Genomic DNA, 17,287 nt, shown 5'->3' on the forward strand with positions numbered 1-17,287 from the left:
TGACTATACCAAATGTTGATGAGGATATAAGGAAAATGTTAATGAGAATGTTAATTGTAATAACCACTTTGGAAAGAAGTTTGGCAAATCCTTAAAATTTTAATTATATGGGCTGAAGAGAGATGGTTCAGTGGTTAAGAGCACTGACTGTTCAGTTTTTAGCACTCACATGACATATTGCACTTGTCTGTAACTCCTGTTCCAGAGGATCTGATACTCTCATACAAACATATATGTAGGCAAAACACAAGTACATAGGAAATAAAAATAAATTATGAAAAAAAAAAAACCCAAAGCAAAAAAACCCATTTAATCACACTTGTATCTTAAGATCTTGTCGTTCTACTCCCATTATAAGAGAACATATCCATTCAATGACATGGATGGTCATAGCAACTATATTTCCACAGGATGGAAATAATCCAAATGCCCATTAACAAGTTACTAGTTAGACAAATTGTTCTATATTCATGTACTAGGATACAGCTCAGTAAAAAGAAAGAAATGTTACAAAAACAGATACATCTGGAAGTAATTAACTATACTAAATAGAAGAAAGAAGCTAGCCAAATACCCCTCCCTAAAGTAGATACTGTAGAACTTATATATACTTTAGAAAATATAGTCTGATCAATTATGGTAGCAGAGAATGATAGCAGTTCCTCACAGGGTGGGGTGGGGGGGGGGCAAGAGGAATGGGAGGAAGCTTACAAAGGTGCATGAGGAGATTTGGGGGTGATGTATGTTTGTTATCTGATTGTAGTAACAGTTCTTTGAGGTTACATACTTTGAATATGTGTAACTTATTGTAATTGATAATTGAACCTTTGGGCTGTTTCACTAGACTTTGTGCAGAGCAGAACCCATCACTGTGAGGTTGGGTTAGGAACCTTAAAGTACACACGTGTTTCTTTTCTGGCCATTCCTTCACATTTTGCAATATGAGTGAGTGTATCCAAGAACTTTGGGTTTTAAGCTATCAGCAACCATGTAAAGTACTGCTTTGGGTGGGAGAATACCACTTTTTTGTTATATATAATGGTATATCTCGAATATTCTGTTTCTATTTATAAATAATATTTAAGAACAAGGCTTCTTTTATATCACAGTATCAGATAGGCTCAGTTGCAGGGCAAATGCTTGGTGTAGTGGTTCCTGACTGGTTTTATTCCTTAAATGGACATGCTTAGGTGAAGGTGATGGTTGACTCAGGAGACCGGAAGCGTGCCATCAGTTCTGTGTGCAGTTACATCGTATACCAATGCAGTCGGCCAGCTCCTCTTCACTCCCGGGATCTGCACTCCATGATAGTGGCAGCATTTCAGTGTCTCTGTGTTTGGCTGACAGAGCACCCTGATATGCTTGATGAAAAGGTGAGCTTATTCAGTCTTGAAACACCAAGCAGGAAACCGGATGTTGAGAAAATACCCTTTAAAAGAGAATATCTGCATTTAAATACAGTATCACATACTTTGAATTTACTTGTTTGATTTCAGTAGGATACTTACTCTTTTGAATATAACTTGAAAACTGTCATCATGCTTAGATTTGGTTCCAAATAACTCCACAGAGAAATTCTTTATGAAAGAGAAGAATTGATCTGAACCAGCAAGATCTCTTTTATAAAAAATAATATTTTCATTAATATTTGTAAAATTTTATACTGTGTATTTTGGACATTCTTGTCTTTTCACCAAGTTCTACCCACTCTATCCTCACTTTCTTACCTACACAATTTTGAGAGTTTTTTGCTTGTGTTGAGTCGTTTGTGTTTCCTAGCTACTATTGAGAATGGGGTTGACTACACTCCTGTCCTGGAGTGTAGTCAACCTAACAGTGATCTCATCCTTAAAGAAAGTAGGTTTGCCTCTCCCAGCAGCTTTCATACATGACCACACATGCCAGAAGCTCCCTGGCTAATGATAATAGTTTTTGCCCATTTTTACCATCCATGGTGTAATATTATTTAGCTTGAGCCTGCTCAAGTCTCTGTACACTTTTGCAGTTGCTATGAACTCATACGCATAACTGTTGTGTCTGGAAAATTACCTTTTTCGATAGGATGACAGACTGTAGATAGCTATTAAAGCTATTTGGTTTCCTATTATCAAACAAAGAAGGACACTTAGTTGTGAATCTGGAATTCGAGGATAACAGCTTGGCTATAAAAGTTACTATTGTGGAAACATTGTATTTTTCACAGGGTTCTGCACTTTAAGAGGGTACAGCTATCTAGTCTGTTTTCTCTGCCACTGTCCCTTATAAGGAAGCTGGCATAATGAGCTCAGTACCAGTAAAGCTTTCCAAGATCACTGGATACTTATAGAGATCTTTGTAAGTAATATTGTCGATAAAATCGGAGTTAGTTTCACTGTGGCTTTTAAAGTTATATCAGAAATTGTTTCCAGGACTGGACTTGTAACTAAGATTAATAGAATGTCTGTTTAGTGTTTATGAAGTGCTCAGTTTGATCTCTAGCACAACATGAACCAGCTGTGATGGGACTTATTTGTAATTTCAGGTACTTGGGAGGTAGAAGAAGAGGGATCAGAAGGTCAAGGTGATCCCTGACTATATAATGAGTTAGAGGCCAGCCTGGGCTACATGAAACTCTGTTACACAAAAACAGTTTTAAAAAGAAATTATTTTAAGATGTCAATCATTGGAGATGGGGATCGTAGCACCTGCCTGTATTTCTACCATTTAAGCAGAGGCAGACAGTTCTAGGTTCAAGGCCAGCTTGAGCTACATAGTGAGTTTGAGACCAGCCTGAGTGCCATATTTGAGACACTCCAAAAAATAAGTAATTCTCTTTGATATATTAGGTAATCTGATGTGTCTTAAACCATCTGGGTTTGACCGAATTACTTCTGAATTACTTCCAGGGTTTGTCCATGGTAATTTTGTGAGCTCTGTAACTACTAAAATTAAAACCTGTCTTTAGTCTCCTTTGAATATACAAATTTAGTTCTTTTTTTTTTTTTTTAATAAATATTTATTTATTTAATGTATGTGAGTACACTGTCACTGTCTTTAGACAATCACAAGAGGGCTTCAGATCCCATTAGAGATGGTTGTGAGCCACCATGTGGTTGCTGGGATTTGAACTCAGGACCTCTGGAAGAGCAGACAGTGCTCTTAACCTCTGAGCCATCTCACCAGCCCCCACAAATTTAGTTCTTTTAAAAGAAATTTAATGGAAGTTTGGTTTATTATATTATAATACAAACATATATTTGTTAAAGAACATTAGAAACTGGAGCTCCGCCTCCAAAACATAACCACTGTTCTGGGTTCCTTGTCTTCTTTTAAGTAACATATATAAAAATTGATTTGGGGTCGATGAGATGGCTCAGCAGATAAAACTGCTTGTCATCAAGTCTAATGACTTAAGTTTAATCTCTGAATCCCAAATGGTAGGAGTCGAGAACCAACTTCCAAAAACTGTTCCCTGACCTTGGCTTATACACAAACACACACATATTCTTTCTTGAATAAAATAATGTATTTGAAATATTTTTTTAAATCATTTTGTCTTTTCCTGATTCTAGGATTGCCTTAAGGAAGTACTGGAGATTGTAGAACTGGGTATCTCAGGAAGCAAATCCAAGAACAGTGAGCAAGAAGTCAAGTACAAAGGTGATAAGGAGCCGAACCCTGCATCCATGAGGGTAAAGGATGCCGCAGAAGCCACTCTAACCTGGTATGGGAACAGCTGCTGGATTCTGAACTATAATAGACAGGGCAGCAGTGGCCTCTGCTGCTATGCCTTCCTTGTTCAGTACAAAGTAACTCAGCCCCTGTAGGGTGCTGCATCTCCAGACACAAAATGGAAAGGAAAGAATTCTTTTTGTATTCATTCTTAGACCAACAGGAAACCAGAGAGTTGGGATGTGTGTATTTCTGTACTGGCTGATACTAACTCAGGTCAGATCATGTTAGAGCCAGGAAGTAACTTGGAGTTAACTTCATCCCTTTCTTTGATGGCTTAGCCTAGAGATGAGCTGTGTCACAGTATCAGCTCTGCTGCCCAGTGACTATATCTTTTATGTTATATTTCAGTTAAGATTTTTTAACTCCCTTGTAAAAGCTTGGTAATAGAATCATACAGATAAATTAGATTCCGTTATTACCATGAATACCATTCTGATATAGTAGGAAAGATGAAATAGAAACACAAAGTTCTTCAGTATCGGGTAACTAGTTAGTGCCCCCAAAGAAGAGATACAAATAAATGTCAGGGAACTGGGAGTAGGCAGTGGGTCCTTTTGAGATAAAATATGAGCAGAACAACGTGTGTAAGCCAGCTCTGCCTAAGATCCTGACATCTTTGGGAATGTAGCACTCTTTGCTTCTTTGGGTTATATTCAGAATAGTTGGATTTGTTTCTGTTCTTCTTGAGCTTAGGTGATAATTTTCAGAAGGATGCTTGCTTTGGTTTAGAACTGTGTGTTGTGTTAATGTCTAGACTTAAAGTGCCTTTGTTGAGGTTTTGCTAGAGAACTAGTTAAGATAGCTATGAGAGCATGTGCTTGTGCAACACCTGGGCTGGGGGAGCCATAAAGTGTCACAGAATTGGACTTAATATATACCAGGAAGAGGAAGAAGGCTAGGAGATAAGCAGGGGGAACCTTGATCACTTGAGTTCTTGAGTTCTTTGTGCTGCAAGAAGTTTGTTCTCTAGACTAATTGTTCGTATGAGAGCACAGCTGCTGTTGAGGGCTGGCTGTATGCCTGGAGTCTTTCTCCCTCAGATTGTAGTCACCTGAGTGCCTTTTGTCTTCATTTTCTGCTTTCTTGTCTCTATTAGCAAGTCCACTGTGAAGTCTTTAGTTTCCAATCTTCCAAAGAGTTCATCATGGAGGAACATGTACCGGTCAGTTCTCACAGTTGCTGCTTTTTTTCATCAGCATCACTTTTTTTTTTTTTCATGTGTTTATTTGATTTGATTTATTGTTTTTGTTTGTTTGTTTGTTTGCTTTTTTGTTTTTTGAGGCAGGGCTTCTGTGTGTAGCTGTCCTGGAGCTCACTAAATAGACAAGGCTGGTCTCAGACTCATAGAGATCCAACTGCCTCTGTCTTCCAAGTGCTGGGATTAAAGGCCTGCACCTCTATGCCCAGGTGTCAACATTGCTTTCCCTCAGCTTTTTCTCTGATGTATATCTGTCATTCTTCATAAGGCTATCAACAGAGTCCGTTAGACTGTCTTTGTAAGGTCTTCCCACCATCCCCTGAAGCCCCAGATAATATTCTGTACTAGGTTATCTCACTTCCATTCTCTTAACTCTTCCTGTTTGTCTTGTATTCAATGGCTAAGCTCGTCATCCTTAAACATTATTTCATCCTACTGTCTGAGTGATTAAAAGCCTTATTTCCTATGATGTCTGAGTTCCAGTGGAGGATCAGGGTAGTGATCTGATTACTCTTGAGCCCTCGCTTGCCATAGCTGGGCCACTTGTAGTGGTTAACTGGGCATGCCCATACTTGTTTATATAGTTCTCTTGCATTTCAGATACCAACATAGACTTTCCATGCTCACAGTGAATCTAACTACTTGTAGGAACCTCCTTCTGTTACTCTGGTTTTGGAAGCGCAACTGTTTTCACTGACCTGTCTCACACAGTATGGGCATCCATGCTGTCACAGTCATACTGAGTTTATTTGGTATGTGCCAGTCTATCTTTGATAACCTTGACAATGTACATATTAAATGGTTGGGTGTCTTTTTTAATTTTTTATTTTTTTTGTTTTTTTTTTTTTTTTGTTTTTTTTTTTTTTTGGTTTTTCAGGACAGAGTTTCTCTGTGTTCCTGGCTGTCCTGGAACTTACTTTGTAGACCAGGCTGGCCTTGAACTCAGAAATTTGCCTGCCTCTGCCTCCCGAGTGCTGGGATTAAAGGTGTGCGCCACCACGCCCAGCTATGGTTGGGTTTCTTGACCTTCACATATAAGGATAAATCCAGAAGTCATTTCAGTGTTTCCCTCTGCTTAAGGTATATTTACGAAATGCTTAGCTTTCAATTGGGGTTTAGAATCTAGCCCCTAAGCTTTCCCACTTTGTTTTAATTATTAAAAGCTTGATATTCTGTATCAAACTAAAAATCTCTCAGGTTAAACTTATTCTCCTTGGTTGTTACTCAGACTTTTGGTAGTTAATCCTGTGTACTGCAGGCATCAGTACACAGCAACAGTGTTTATGTAGCTCTGTTCCCTTCTGCTAGTTCCTCCATGTGCCTTTTCATAGTACATGGATTTGAGTATCATTATTACCCTGTCACTCAATGGGTTTAGCTTTGACCATGATCTCTCACAGGTAGACTACTGAGCATAGTGTTCTCTATGAGATCTGAATGTCTCCAAACTCTGTAGAACTGTGTATTTCATCAACATCTATTGGGAGATTGCAGCGATACTTCTCACCTGCACTGAGATTCTCATTAAGTTAACTGGACTCTTTCCATGTTGCCTTTTCATCTGTTATTCTTACCCTATGCTTGTTTGTTTGGGAGTATTTAAATTTCTTTTTGTAAGATTATTCTATATTATTTGTAGTCTTTAAATCCTACCCCATATTCTGATGTATAATCTTTACAGATCAAGTTCTAGTCTACTGTGGGTTTTTGGGTTTGTTTGGTTTGTTTTTTCTTAATTACTTTGCCCAACCACCCACCAACACCCAGGTCTCATTATGCATCTCTGATTGTCCCAGAACTCACTGTGTAGGCCATGCTGGCCTTGAACTCACAGAGATACTCTGCTCTTTATAGAAATGAAACAAAACATGTATTTGTATGTGTGCATGGGCCTGTGGGTGTCAGAAGATGACTTGAGAGTCTTTTCTCTTTTTTCCATGTGAGCTTCAGGAAGCTCAGGAAGTCCAGGGAATCCAGTTTTGGTTGTTGGGACTGATAGCAATAGTCTGTACCTACTGAGCTAACTTACTGGGTCCTGTTTATTTTTGAGGCAGAGTATCACTTTTTAGCCCAGGCTGGCCTCAAATTCATGGCAGTCCTCTTGCCTCACCTTCCTGGGCGTTGCTATTACAGGCATGAACAAGTGTTATAAGCTTGTTTTGTATGTTGTAATCAGAACACTGCCTATAGAAAGCAGAGGTTGGACCTCAGAGCATACCAACGGAGACTTTCTCCCAGAGGTTCACAGGATTTTTAATCTTTATCTACAGGTTTAATTTCAAAGATGTTTGCTCACCATTCCAGTCTAGTCAGTACCAGGAACAGAAGAATGTGGTGAGGCTGGTAATGATTTCATCTAAGTGACCTAACCTCTTCCAGCAGCCTATTTGATAGAATTGTAGTCCTTAACTGGGACATGACAAGCTCACCTGGTCTTTGTGCTTTGTGACATCTGTGTTTGTTCGATGGGAGAAAGCCAAAGCTGTATTTCTCAGTACTAGTCTCCTGTTTCTCGCAGGCTTAGAGTGCTGAGCTTACTGAGGAGTTCCCTTGTTCCTTGAATTGTAGCAGTACTTCTAGGAGGAGTGAGAACTGCAAGGAAGCAGTGCCTTCCACCAACAGAGACCTTAGAGAGCTGAGGCCAGATCACCCACGCTAGAGATTAAATGATAAAATGCTGTTAAGAGCTGTGAGTGGGGCTCAGTGGGTAAGAGCACTTGTCACTCAAGCACAAGTGCCTGGGTTCAGATCTTCAATGCTCATGTGAAAAACTGGACATGACTGTGTGCACCTGTAACCTCACTCAGTGCTAGAGGGGAAGGCAAAGACAGAGGGATCACTGGGGCTTATAGGCTGCCAGCCTAGTTCCACATTCACTAAGAGACACTGTCCCAAGGGATTAAGGCAGCGAATAATAGAACAGGACACTTCATGTCCTCCACTTACATACATACGCCCCATGTGTGCATACAATATGCATATAACACATGTACATGCTCACATAATACAAAAAAATGTTGAGAAATAGTTTTCCAAATGAGATGCATATGAAAGGCCAGGTTGATATTACATGGTAAAATCTTGGTGTAAATACAGACTATTTTTTCTTTGAGCTTCAGTGTTTTATTTTAAGTGAGAGTAATAAAAATGGAAATAATGATGGTACCTAATTCATATGGTTATTATGAAACTATGTGAGAAATATATATAACGTGCCTAGACTAGTACTCAATATATTGTGAGAACTAGGCGAGTTTTTAAATTCCTTGCATAGATGCAGAAATCTTTATTTCCACATTATGTGTGCATAAGTCTTTGCACACACTCTGTATGCACACATAAAAATATTTCTGAATGGTAAGTCTTGATCAGTAAGTCTGCTTTATAAAGCATTTTGTGTTATAATTTTATTCATGATAGTTTTTTGAGATTTAACTCTTAGTACCTCAAGTTCCTTATCTGAAATGAGGATATATCTATTCCTTGGCCATTTAGGAAGAAGGCAGCAGGCCTTGGGTTTTGGCTTTGTGTGTGTGTGTGTGTGTGTGTGTGGTTTTTCTTTTTTTTTTTTTAAATATTTATTTATTTATTTAATATAAGTACACTGTAGCTGTCTTCAGACACCTCAGAAGAGGGCATCAGATCCTATTACGGATGGTTGTGAGCCACCATGTGGTTTCTGGGATTTGAACTCAGGACCTTCAGAAGAGAAGTCAGTGCTCCTAACCACTGAGCCATCTCCCCAGCCTGTGTGTGGTTTTTCGAGACAGGGTTTCTCTGTGTAGCCCTGGCTGTTCTGGAACTCACTTTGTAGACCAGGCTGGCCTCGAACTCAGAAATCTGCCTGCCTCTGCCTTCCGAGTGCTGGGATTAAAGGTGTGCCCCACCATGCCCAGCTGGGTTTTGGCCTTTTAATAATCACTTAGCTCTTTGCAGTTTTAAGTTTCCTTATCTGAAAAATAAGGAGGTCTGGCTGATCTTTATGTCCTTTTCTAGGCCTACTTTGGCTATTACAATCCTGAAACTTGGAGCACACAAGCACAGTTCTAAATGTGTCTTTAGGAGCTTCTTGATTTGGAACTGTAGTCAGCTTTATTCCCTGGGTAACAGATAGAGAGAAATTTGCTTGCCTTGTTTTATTGGGAGGAAGCAGGACTGGGCAGGTAGACGAACAAAGGTTCTAGACAGTGGAGGCAATTGCAGCCAGTGCTTAAGCTGACTTGACCTTCAGAGTTCTCTCCAGCTGGGAAGGAATTGGGACCTAGGACCCTTGACTAACCAGTGAATATGTCCTGTCCGAGAAAGAAGCAGTGGTCCCCGGTGAGGCAATCATGGCTGCAGGCAGTTCCTAGGCCAGAAAGCTGTGGCTGCTGTTACCCTGCCCCAGGAAGTGGCTTTCCTTATTAGGGCGCAGGTTCTACCCAGCATGCCACAGGGAGTATATCTGACTCGTGAAGAGGAAGCGTAGCTGTATTCAGTTAATTCAGAGGGCACAAGGACACGTAGATCCAAGAGGGGAAGTAGAATTTTCTTTGGGAATTAATTGTTTTTTATTCCATTCTTCATAGTATCATGCAGTTGCTTGGCGCATTTCCTTCACCCAGTGGTCCTGCTTCTCCTTGTAGTCTGGTGAATGAGACCACTCTGATCAAATACTCCAGGCTGCCAACCATAAACAAGCATAGTTTCCGGTACTTTGTTTTGGATAACAGTGTCATCCTGGCAATGCTGGAGCAACCGCTTGGAAATGAGCAGAGTAAGTTGTGGCACTCTTAGCTTTGCTCAGTGTATTCTCAGTTCTTCTAGGGAAGCAGATTGCAAGTTCCAAGTAACTGTTTGTCAAAAAGACTTAAAGGTATAGGATAACACCACCAGAGAAACAGAGGCCAGAAAATAGAGCGTGCATATAAAGTAGAATTAATTGTTTTAAGATTCTTTATGTATGCCTGGAATATCATGGTGTCAAACTTTTATATAAAGTTTTCTTAGTGTGAGATATTTTATATTTACTATTGATAAAAGTCATTATCCACTTTGTGTCCATGTGAACCTTGGACCCTGCACCTCTGCTCCCTTCCCCTTGACCCATCATTGTTCTGTGTCAGTCATTACTACCCACACAGGGAGAAATTGGAGAAGTCATCTCTGCTTCCTCCTCCTGTTACTTCCTTATATAATTAGTCTCAATGTCTCTACTCTTGAATCTTTCCTTTATATTCCTCCCAGTGCATCCAAATAGAAGGCCTTATTAATTTCTTGCATTGATTTGTTGCATTTTCTTTTTACCTGGTCTGATATCCCCTTTGGCAGTTCAGAAAATTGCTTGCCCTTAGCACTTCCTTCCCTGTACCATAGTGCTCATCCTTAAACATGTAGATGGTCTGTTGAAAACACTTGAGTGATTGTTCATTAACAAGACATACACTATTCCCCAGTTACGAGGCTCACAGAGGGTGTGTGATTTGCTTAGGGTAACTTGAAAAGTATATAACTAGTATTCAAATTCAGGTTTTCCAAACAATACTATTTTCAGGTGTTGTCCTACCACAGTAGGATTTCCTCAGTGACTAAAGATACATGCCAAGGTAAGTAGTGTCTGAGTCCTGTACAGCTTCTGTCACCTGACTATAAGCAGGATATCATCATTCTGTAAAACAAGAGAGCTAGCCCTGATTGCAGTAGGATATTATCGCATATTTCTGTCCTGTTACGCATAAGTTTAGTAGCATTACTATGAGATAGAATGGCACCATTCATCATTGGTCAGTTACCTTCTTTATCCCCAGGCTAAAGCTTGCCTGGCTTTTTTCCCCAGCTGCCTACTTTTCATTATAAACAGTCCTTCCACACTAAGCTGCCTGCTGAGCAGCCTGCAAAGTCCTAGCGTCCCCTTTAGACTTTCTGGTTCTCTTGCAAGTTTTTTTTTTTTAGGATTGTCTTACTCTTATTCCAAGTAAATATACTATATAGATCATCACCCAAAAACAAAAAACAAAAATAAAGCAGTTTTATATAATTATAAGATGTTTTCTTTATTGGGATAGTTAATAATGGAAGAAATGAGTGTTTGAACCAGTTTTAATTTCCATAACTGAGACTAAGAAAGGGAATAAAAAGATTCTGACTCTTTATATACACCTTCATCCCTGAACTTCTGCTGGGAGGAAACAGTGCCTGCTACAGCAGGCAGTAGGATCCCAGTCTGAGCAAATGTAATGTCAGCACAGCAGATGTCCAACCTGCTTTCTTTCAACACTGGAAGTTTAAGAGAGTTTGCCTTGATAGATACCATCTTCAAACTGTATATATAGAGGTACGCAAGGATGTTAGAGGAGTTACAGTAGAGTGCTTGGTATAGAGGCAGGCAGCAGTTCTCATGTCACTTAACTGCAGCATTGCAATTTAGGAGACACCAGCTAGGACTTTAACCATGAGATGCCCTGCAGGTGGTAGCAGGCTGTATATTATATGGTTGTTATCTGAGGTAAAAACTTAGATACATATATTTTATTCTAGATGACTTTTTCCCCTCTGTCACTGTGCTGGTCCGGGGAATGTCTGGAAGACTTGCGTGGGCTCAGCAGCTTTGCCTTTTACCCAGAGGAGCAAAAGCAAATCAGAAGGTACATCAGAAGTTACAGTGTGTGAGTGAGTACATATACATGGGTGCATATGATTGTGTGTATGAATCCATGTGTGGGCTTATTTAAAGATTAAATAACATTCCAACACAAAGTCACAGGTTACATGAATGTTTTGGGTCCCTAGCCAGGCTCTCTGTCACTGAATTTACCTTAGAATCATCTTGGGGAACTAGAACTCCAGGTCTACTGAGCTCCTTACAGGTGCCTTTAAAGAAAGGATAATTTTCAAAAGCTTTTCTGGTGATCCTGATACTCAGTTAGGAGTAAGGACTACAAATCTAAACAGTGGTTCCAGATGTTTCTATGCAACTTTAAAAAGTCAGATGCATACTGTATGTGAGAAAGGTTTGGATAGACCTTTGAGAGGCTTAACATTGTTTTGCATGATTCATTCTGTATAATTGCTAATATATATAATTTACTGTAATATTTTATAACTTAAAATTATGTGGATATTACCTACTTGGAAATTTCAGATAAAAAAGAGGAATGTTAAATGTAGTCACTTTTCAGAAGGAGCTAGGCAGAGTTAGTTAGATACTGATATACTGATATCGTTTTACTCAGTTTTCTTCAAATCATTTTTCTTTCTGTATAAGGTTAACAGCTTAAAGAAATGTGCATTTGGTATAGTACTTTGTAAATTGTTGGTATAGTATTTTGTAAATTATTGCTTTTAAATAATTTACTTATGTCACTAAAAATTATTTTTAAATATTATAATGAAATTCCTCACCATTTGGATTCTCTCCAAATTTAACACCTGAGATGTATCTGTTAGTGAGCTGAGCAAGTTGTGTTCTATTAGTAGCTCTGCAAGACTCAGGGGTTGGAGGAGCAGAGTAGGAAAGGAACTAGATTTTTTCGAAGGTTCAGTGTGTACAATGTACATATTAGGGCAGCATGTTGGGGCCATGAAGACCTAGATTTTGACTCATACTCTTAGTTAAGCCAGCTAAGGTTCTGATGAAACATGCTTTCTAGAAATGTGTAGAGTGACTTGAGAGCTCTTAGGTAAAAAGGAAGTTTGGGTCTTTGGTCTTTTGTTTGTTATTTTGTTTTGCGCTGGAGATAAAACCTAGGGCAACACAGGGCATGGCCTGGTGGCGCAAACCTTTAATCCTGGAGCACTCAGGAGGCAGGCATAGCTCTCTGAGTTTGAGGCAAGCATGGTCTACAGAGTTCTAGGACAGCCATGGCTACACAGAAAAACCCTGTCTCAAAAACCAAACCAAACCAAAACATCTAGAACAATGTAGAAATTTAAGAAAGTTTGAATCTTAAAACTTTAAACTGCTTAATTAAGAAAGAGTTGTGTGTGAGTGACTGATGCCTGGACAGTGAAGGTCTGAAGCTGGTTACTGCTCATAGAATCTGTAAGTTGTCAAATATTTTTAGAGAAATGAAATTGAGTACCCAGTATAAAGGTTTCCTACTTGTACCATTAGCATCGCATATGCAGTTACGATGAGTGTAGATGACACATACACCTAGGAAAATAGAAGCACTCAAGCAGACCAGGGGCGTGGCCAGAAGACACATCATTAGCAGTTGCTGTTGGATGATGTGTAATGCCCATAATTTCATTTGTGTTATTTTAACAGGTTTTTGTGCCTGAACCTCGGCCAGTTCCTAAAAATGATGTTGGATTTAAATATTCTGTGAAACATCGGCCATTTCCTGAAGAGGTGGACAAGATTCCTTTTGTAAAAGCAGACTTGAGCATTCCAGATTTACATGAAATTGTCACTGAAGAAGTAAGACAAGTTATTGTTAGCTCCTGCTAAAAGGAAAAATACAACATTCTTAGGTGGTCTATGTGGTCAGACGTTGCCTTTAGTGTCAGGGAGGAGAGGAAGAAGGTGTGACTGCCATCAGCAGTTTGACATGTCAAAGGATGGGTATGTAGATTTGAGCCAGTTGTTAAGAACTAAATATCTCTTAGAGACAGGCTGCCTGGGCTGTTGACAATAGGTTTCAGTAGTGTGATAACATGATCAAAATCTGGTAGTAAAGGCAGATATTTGGATAGCATAAGAAGTGTGGTTGGGATTGGAGAGGGAAATACAACCCTTGAAAGTGGCTACATCTGAAGCTCAGAGCATTTGCTCATGCCTGGTCTAAATTGTGAAGGTTAAGGTGGTTGCATTATTAAGCCAGGTTGTTTAGAGGTATCTTCATGCATGAAGGGATGAAACTTTAATTTAGGATTCATCAGAACATAAGGGAATCCATATAGGTAAGTACTTTAAAAAGATAGGTACTGCAGGGTGAGGATAACCATCTGGGAGTCAAGTGAAAAAACAGCTCAGAGCAGAGATAGCAGTAGATAAGGAAGCAATTGATTAGGCCCTGGGGAAGCATTTTGGGCTATAGGTCTAACTTTGATCCATGCTGGCTTAATACTATGCTCTATGCTCAACTGAGACATAGTGTTGATCAGCAGAATTTGCCATTTTCTTTGTTGTGTTTTGCTTTGTTTTTATTTTAAAATTAAAAGACTTCATTTTGAGGAAATGTTTTAAAAGTATCTGACTTATTTCAGTTAGAAGAGAGGCATGAAAAATTAAGAAGTGGTATGGCACAACAAATTGCTTATGAAATGCACCTGGAACAGCAGAGCGAGGGGGAACTGCAAAAGCGAAGCTTCCCTGACCCTGTTACGGACTGTAAGCCCCCACCTCCTGCCCAGGAATTCCAGACAGCCCGCCTTTTCCTTTCTCACTTTGGATTTTTGTCCTTAGAGGCATTAAAGGTAAGTTTTAGGGACTTCTATGAATAAACGTATTCACAAATTAACCATCAGCTAATGATAGCTATAAACTTTTGTCAAAATGAAGAAAGGTTTAAAACTAATGAACAAACAGAAAACCGAGCTTATATTATTTGCATTCAAGTCAGTGGACTATTTGTAATCTTCTACTGTGACTTCTGTTTTATATCAGGAAGATAATGTCTGTGGTCAGTGTTTCCCAACTCTTGGTAGGAATTTAAGTAACAGACGAAGTTCAGAATCCCTCCTCTGTGAAAAAGAGTGATTCTTACCACCCCTGAGAGTGGCTTTCTTAAAACAACAAAAACAACACCACTGCTGGCAAAACCTTGATTTGTTAAAATTTTATTTGGCAAAATCAAAGAAGATAAGGGACTAGAAGAAAAATGAAACAAAAGATGCATTTTATTTGTCTATTTTACATATATGAGTGTTCTGTCTTTGTTTTTTTTTTTTGTTACTTTTTTTTTCTTTTATTTTTTTTTCTTCTTTTTTTTGTTTTTTTTTTTGTTACTTTTTTTTTCTTTTATTTATTTTTTTCTTTTTTCTTCAATTATTATTATTTTTTTTTTGTTGAGTGTTCTGTCTTAATATAAGCCAGAATTGGGAATCAGATCCCATTACAGATGGTTGTAAGCCACCATGTGGTCACTGGGAATTGAACTCTGGACCTCTGGAAGAACAGCCAGTGCTCTTAACTGCTGAGCTATCTCTCCAGCCCCCAGAATGCATTTAAGTTAATGAATTTTGTATTTTTCAAGAACTTTTAGGTTTATACAACAGCCAAGCAAAAAGTGTAGGGGGTTCCTGTATTACACCAGCTTCCAAACTTTTCTGTGGTAGCAACTTCCATTGATGTGATGCATTTGCTATAGTAGATAAGCATGTAGTCATGGATTATTAACTGGAGTTTCTAACTTACATTAGAGTTCATTATTGTAACAGGCCAATAGGTTTTGACAAATTGTATAACATGGGCCCAACATTGCAGAATTTAAAAAATATTATGGAGTTTGTGTGTGTATGCATGTATGAGCACATGCATGTTCCTGTGTACAGAGTTCCCACTGCCACCACAGATTCCTGTAAACACTGGTCTTTGTACCATTTCTGTGTTGTTGTACCTGTTTCGTAATGGTATATGTTTAGAATCATGTACAATACAGTCTCGCACTGTTATTTTTCCACTTAGCCACAGTGAATTTAAAATTCTTGCATGTCTTTTTAGGACTTAATACCTCATTTATTTTCATTAATAAGCAATTTGTTTATCTATTCACCTATTAAAAAACATCTTGGCTTCTTGTACATGTTAGCAGTTATGAGTGAAGCTGCTATTTAATCATATGAAGCTGCTACATTGTATTTAAGACTGTGTGTTGGCAGGAAACTGTCACTTATCTTCTAAAGTAACTGTACTGTATTGTGTCTGTATTAGCAATGGTTGAGGTTTTGGGGTTTTTTTGTTTGTTTGTTTTTTGTTTTTGTTTGTTTGTTTTTTCGAGACAAGGTTTCTCTGTGTAGCCCTGGCTGTCCTGGAACTCACTCTGTAGACTAGGCTGGCCTCGAACTCAGAAATCCGCCTGCCTCTGCCTCCCAAGTGCCAGGATTAAAGGCATGCGCCACCACTGCCCAGTGGTTGAGGTTTTAAAATACATTTTTTAAAAGTTCTGAAGTGGCTGGAAAGATGATTCGGCTTTTAAGAACACTGTCTGCTCTTACAGAAGGCACAGGTTTAATTCCCAGCACCCACATGACTGCTAACAACCATCTGTAACTAGCCCCAGAGGATCCTATGTCCTTTTCTGGCCTCTGTGGGCACCAGGCATTCATGTGGGGCACATATATACATATTTTTTCATTCTACAAAGCATTACATTCTAGAGAAAAAAGGATCTCAGATTATGTATACACTATAACCTCAGTTGTCTAAAGCAAATAAAAATAATTTGATGTATAAACACATTCAAGGACAGCTAAGGCTCCATAGTGAGTTGAAGGCTAACCTGGGCTGCCATGTTATCCTGAGACTGTACTGGAATGAATGAATGACCAATCAACCAAACTGTCACAATCACAAATGCTGCTTTATCATTGGAATAATGCAGTGGTAACAATTGCTTCTTTGTCTTCTGTGACAGGAACCTGCAAATAGTCGTCTACCTCCTCATCTTATTGCACTTGATTCTACCATACCTGGGTTTTTTGATGACATTGGGTATCTGGATCTCTTGCCATGCCGGCCTTTTGACACTGTTTTTATTTTCTACATGAAACCAGGTCAGAAAACAAACCAAGAGGTAAGGATTCTGAACTTTCCCTCTTCTTTCTGTGCTATAAACATACAAGTCTTTCTGTCAGCCGTTTTGTATTTGTACTTGACATGAGAATTTTGTGTCGATGCTTAAGGATTTTGTTTCATTTAGCAACTGAGTGCTCGTAACTCTGAGCCATTCTCCCATCAAGGAGCATGGCTAGAGTCTTGGATTCCTTTTCCCTGAGGAACTCATACTCACGAGGCAGAGGAGGCAGGCAGAGGAAACTAAAACAGCTGAAGGTTAGACTCAGGGAGCCAGAGCTAGACCTCAAGCTTCAGAGGAAGACAGTAGTCTTATACACTTCCTGACAATCTTCCCTGGGGCTCCTGTGAGATAGAAGTGAGCAGCAGGCTTTCTTCTTACAGGTAGCCTCACAATAAGCCATTTCAATGAGGTAAAGCATAAAACACGATGAAGTAAGACACAGTTGGATATGGGTAACAGGAAAAAGACTAGGAGAGTTGAAGGGATCTGTGATGTGAGAATGGAGAGCTGAGAGGAATGACGGGGTCGGAAGTGTCTGTTGAAACACCAACCACATCTGGTGGACTGAATTGGACCTTTAGACCTACATGAAGGAGAAAACTGACTCCCAGAATTGTGTTCTGACCTCTGCATGCTTATGCAGTGTGCATGCTCT

The 17,287-nt window shown here is 39.2% G+C and overlaps 1 protein-coding gene across 8 annotated transcripts in view; it reads left to right on the forward strand.

The window, feature by feature from the left end:
• Ralgapb (Ral GTPase activating protein non-catalytic beta subunit) overlaps positions 1 to 17,287 on the forward strand; it is an 83,660-nt gene that overhangs the window by 44,036 nt on the left and 22,337 nt on the right. For all 8 annotated transcript variants that reach the window (XM_029535892.1, XM_029535893.1, XM_021192764.2 and 5 more), the window contains 7 exons: positions 1,191 to 1,373; positions 3,552 to 3,703; positions 9,481 to 9,668; positions 11,429 to 11,535; positions 13,161 to 13,313; positions 14,102 to 14,311; positions 16,471 to 16,629. In XM_029535892.1, coding sequence (XP_029391752.1) covers positions 1,191 to 1,373; positions 3,552 to 3,703; positions 9,481 to 9,668; positions 11,429 to 11,535; positions 13,161 to 13,313; positions 14,102 to 14,311; positions 16,471 to 16,629 — 1,152 coding nt within the window. The remainder of the gene's footprint in view (positions 1 to 1,190; positions 1,374 to 3,551; positions 3,704 to 9,480; positions 9,669 to 11,428; positions 11,536 to 13,160; positions 13,314 to 14,101; positions 14,312 to 16,470; positions 16,630 to 17,287) is intronic.

The sequence above is a fragment of the Mus pahari genome, chromosome 3 (assembly GCF_900095145.1).
Source record: "Mus pahari chromosome 3, PAHARI_EIJ_v1.1, whole genome shotgun sequence".
NCBI classification, from domain to species: domain Eukaryota; kingdom Metazoa; phylum Chordata; class Mammalia; order Rodentia; family Muridae; genus Mus; species Mus pahari.